General features: G+C 38.6%; 1 protein-coding gene across 1 annotated transcript; it reads right to left on the bottom strand.

Moving 5' to 3' along the window:
• Positions 1-1179: 1179 nt before the first annotated feature.
• Positions 1180-3834, bottom strand: LOC103964623 (putative polyol transporter 1). The gene is made up of 3 exons (XM_009377563.2): positions 3681-3834; positions 3138-3484; positions 1180-2267 (listed from the first exon to the last, which is right to left on the bottom strand). Exons 1-3 carry the CDS (start codon positions 3832-3834, stop codon positions 1182-1184), a joined length of 1587 nt encoding a protein of 528 aa, XP_009375838.2. The 3' UTR covers positions 1180-1181.
• Positions 3835-4794: the final 960 nt, after the last annotated feature.

A 4794-nucleotide genomic window follows, 5' to 3' on the forward strand; every position in this document is an offset into this window, starting at 1 on the left:
GGACCACATAGCCATCTCAAAATGTGGGGTATTGTAAAGGTTTTGAGACTTTTGGTGTCCCACATCGGGAAACACTATAGGTTCATTGCCCTTCATATAGATTTAGTGCTTTAGTCTAGTAATTAGAACATGGACTATTTGATTAAAAGACACAGCTTTTAGAAAGAGTTGTGTACTTTCAAATACGTTGAACATGTATTTGAAAGGTTGTGAAACAACCTATATATTTGCAATCATAGTATCCAAGTGAGATCATCCTTTCTTTCTCTTTTTCTTCCGTACAAAATTTCTAGAGAGTAAGCACACAAAGCAAATTTGCTAGAATTCTAGAATCTAGTGCGGGTTGTAGAATTAGGTAGTTGAATCCTAGTCGAGCAGACGTTGCAGAACCACAAGCACAAGAGTGGGACGGAAATAGTGTTCGAAGGACATAGCTTTTACGCTAGCCTCTACCTTCTGTAATCAAGTTAGTACCATTGTTATTCTTATATTAATTTCTGTATTTATTGTGTAATTTCATTTTGCACAACAAGTATTTTTGGTTAATAAATATTAGAATTTCAAGTTCTATTTATTTCTGTTATTTTTGTTTATTTCTGAATTGTTCTCCAACATATTTTGTGTCAACTAGAAAATGTTAGAAATGACGCTAAGATCAGAGAGAAGAATAAAGGGAGAGTCGATAAGCGAGGATGTGGGTTTACGGGTAAGTCAATAAGCGAGGATGTGTAGGTAGACTGGGGTTTTCATATGGTGTGTTTAGTAAATTTTTTAGAAGGATAATGCTAGGTACCAAACTTTTAAACCAAAATTTTCAAACCAAATGATGTATCATCAATAGGAGTTAAGCACGTTAATCAACACTTAGGTAATAATCCAACCATAAACAACCGTATCATTTGGTTTACAAAATTTGGTTCCTTGGCATTATTCTTCTTAAAAGTTCAGAATTTAAAATAATGGCCGGAGTGATTGCTTGAGATTTATGTCTCACCAAAGCTGAAAACCAAAAATTTTCAAAATTTTCAACTTCACTACGTACCAAACAAGTTTTTGGGTTTTAACGAAAATTATTCTTATAGATGTAAGTACAATTGCATATAATTGAAATATATGAGTTAAAGGAATTGATCATCATCATAAAGTGCATTAAACATTGATTAAGCATTGCCCTTCTATTCCTAATGGATTTGAGCCTTGTTGTCGTCACCAAAACCATGATCAGCTTGCTTAGTCTTGTTAAGCATGGCATTGGCTTCTCTCCACTTGTGGTATTTACCAAACAAGACCTCCATATCTTCAAGGGATCGACCCTGCGTTTCTGGATACAAAGTATAAAAGAAGACCCAACTAAGCGCAGCAATTCCCGCGTAAAGAAAGAAGGCCCCACCAATCGTGATGGCTTTATACAATGAAATAAAAGTCATGGAGATGACCCCGCTCGTCACCCTATTTACGGCCACCCCCATACTGCACCCTTGCGCGCGCAACTGCAATGGAAAGATCTCAGAGCTATAGACCCACGTGATGGGTCCCAACCCGATGGAGAAAAAAGCAACGATGAATAGTACCATGGCGATGCACAACCCGACGGCCCACGGGACCTTGCTTGGGGATTGATCAACGACAGTAAGACCCACACCAAGCAGCGTAAAAGAAACTACCATTCCACCCACGCTGCTCAAAAGCAAAATACGACGTCCGAACCGATCAACTTGAAATGTTGCCACCAAGATTGCAGTGGTCTTAACAAATCCAACAGCCACGGTTGCAAGTAGCTTGTCATTGTAAGAAGTGATTCCCGCCTTCTCGAAGATCCTGGGGCTGTACAAAACCACAGAGTCTGTACCTGACAATTGTTGAAAGAAGTGGATACCAAGGGCTGCTATTAAAATGTGGCGAACGGCCGGCGTTGGGTAGAGGAGCAATTCTTTCCATATACCTTCACCTTGACTGCGTTTAGAAACCTGAACGACCTCATCCTTTGAGTTTTTGGGGATTCCTGCTGCTTCTTTAATCTCGTCTAGTCTGAGCTGCGATTCCTCTTCAGAAGATGATGTTCTATTTAGTACTCGCTTGGCGTCTCCGAGTCTCCCTTGCATGACGAGCCAGCGTGGTGACTCGGGCATGGCTAAAACGCCAAGTGCTAGAAAAACTGAGGGAATTGCGCCGATGCCGAGCATGATCCTCCAGTTCAAGTGGATTGGGAGTTTAGCTAAGGCAAAGTTAGATACGTACCCCAGTAATATACCAACGTTAACAAACACCTACATATTTTCAAAATGATTAATTCAATTAATATAAACTCCACATGCATGCTTCTGAGAGGTTTACGAAACAATAAATAGGGTGGTGCTATCTACACATCCATTAGTATTTTTCACACATCTCTTGTTAATTTCCGTCTTTTCATATTCTTTGGTTCATTTGATCTTGCGGTCGGAAATTCAGAGGGTGTATGGAAAATAAAACATGGTGTGGATAGCGCCACCAAGTAGATATTTTAGGAAAATTCAAGGGTGAGCACATTTTTATATGACATTTGTGCACTACCTAATGTTGCAAGTGATGTGTACATGTCACATTAATTAATGAATTTATCTCATTGAATGTTGGTTGCATACATCACTTGTGACATGAGATGATACACTAATATGGTATAAATATCTGGTGTCCTTAGCATTAGTTTTTGGGTGGTGCTATTCACACACTTTATTTTACCATCTCTCACATTCTCTCAATTTTTAGTCGTTGGATCGAATGAATTGAAGAAGACCAGTGGACAAAAATTAACAAGAATGTGTCGGAGGTAAAAAAGGGTGTGTGAATAGAACTCCCCTACATTTTACGATGAAATTGTTAGAATATCACATTTTTTTACCATATTTTTATACCTTTGGACGTGGCAAGTATGGTTTAAATGCCACCTCAATTAATGAATTTATCTTATTGAATGTTCATTGTATGCACCACGTGTCACATGAGATGATAGAGAAATGTGATATAAATATATGGTTTCGCAAGCATAACTTTTTTCAGATATTTAGATGCTTATATTTACATAAACATATCACCCTGGCTAATAACAAAAATAGTTAGTATATTACATGATAATATAACATGGTAATGAAACAAACCTCGGGGAAAGATGTGAGGAAGCCACGAAACGAGGCCGGAGAGATCTCGGCGGTGTAGACAGGAGCTATCATAAGAGCATAGCCAACTCCAACTCCGGCAATGAATCTACCGAACATGAGGAAGGCGTAGTTCGGGGCAAAACCCATGAGGAGAGCTCCAATAAAGAAGATTGTTCCGGCAAGTACTATGGTGTACCGGCGTCCAATCCAGTCAGAGGTTTTACCGGCCAAGGCGGAGCCAATGAGAGAGTATATGTTCAAGGTACCGTTAAGAACTTCGACTTGAACGTCGCTGATATTGAGGTTTTCTTTGATGAAGAGAGACGCTCCACTCATTACTCCAATATCTGTAAATAAATTTGAAATAAGCATGTGTCGCAGGTGGAGAAGTTTCTTCCAAAACAAAATGAGTAGGAACGGAGAATGGTGGATTGCAATAGTAAGATAATATTTTTAATCAAATAAGAACAGGAGTGGAGAATGAGCGTGTCATTAGAGAACCACAATCGCTAACTATATCCATGAGTTTTAAGGAACGATTACCATAACCCAGTAAGATAGATGTCATTGAAGCCAAAACAGCACATGCCACAGCGAACTTCTTTGTCTTGGGTTTCTTTGGGGGATCAAAGTCTGCAATATTCTGGGGTTGGCTGGAGACAACGTTATTTTTCGCTCTCTGGTCAGCCATCTCCATATGTATAAAGCTAGATAAATGAATTGATAGAGAGAGAGAGAGAGAGAGAGAGAGAGAGAGAGAGAGAGAGAAAGGCTAATAGATAACTTATCAGAGAAAAATGAAGAGATCACTTGACACAGAGAGAGAGAGAGAGAGAGAATTAGATACGAGGAATGAGCTATTAATCAAGTACTATTTATACAAATTATATCCATATGTCTGAAATGTTGTTGTTCATGGAAACAAACACCGTCATCCAGTACTGTCATCAATCAACGAACAAATTTGAATTATCTTAATTCTAGAACACAATTTAGTTAATTAGTTCTTATATACCAAAGCAACGAAATAAAAAAACTGAAATATGGTTCCATATTTAGTGTCATTTTAGGCACACAACTATATATGCGCAAAAACTGTGTGATATTGTTCCATATATGTCACAAGCTCACCCGCCACCAGAAAATTGGGGTTGCCCTACGAAACCTTGCCCTTAGGAAATAACTAGTTCGTAGGGCGAATTTGGTCAACATTCACTTCTACATTTTACGGTTTTCGCGACGAAGGATACTTGGTCATAGAAAGTAAAATTCTGTCGCATAAGATATTAGGCGAAGAAATCTTCGTTGCACAAAGGTCATAAAAAAATTGTGAGACAAAGTAATGAAACTATCGAAATTTCGGCAGAACCTCCCCTATAATTATAACGTTTCCCAACCCCTGCAAACAATAATAACCAATATTTCATATCCACATTCTGGAATGCAAAGTTACGTAACGTTGTTTATGGCTCCATCAGATTAGATTTCGACATGAGACAATTCTGGCAGCATCTATCTACAGTTCTTCAATTGCACAACGTAGATTTAAAATACATATCAAGCACACGAAGAATGTTAAAAACTGTGACCGAAATTCCCATGACCAAAACCTAATCCGTGAACCGTAAACTACGCCCCATAACTGTGCATTCCCGAA

The sequence above is a fragment of a genome, unplaced genomic scaffold, assembly GCF_019419815.1.
Source record: "Pyrus x bretschneideri cultivar Hongxiangsu unplaced genomic scaffold, Pyrus_bretschneideri_v1 Contig16, whole genome shotgun sequence".
In the NCBI taxonomy this organism is placed as follows: Eukaryota; Viridiplantae; Streptophyta; class Magnoliopsida; order Rosales; family Rosaceae; genus Pyrus; species Pyrus x bretschneideri.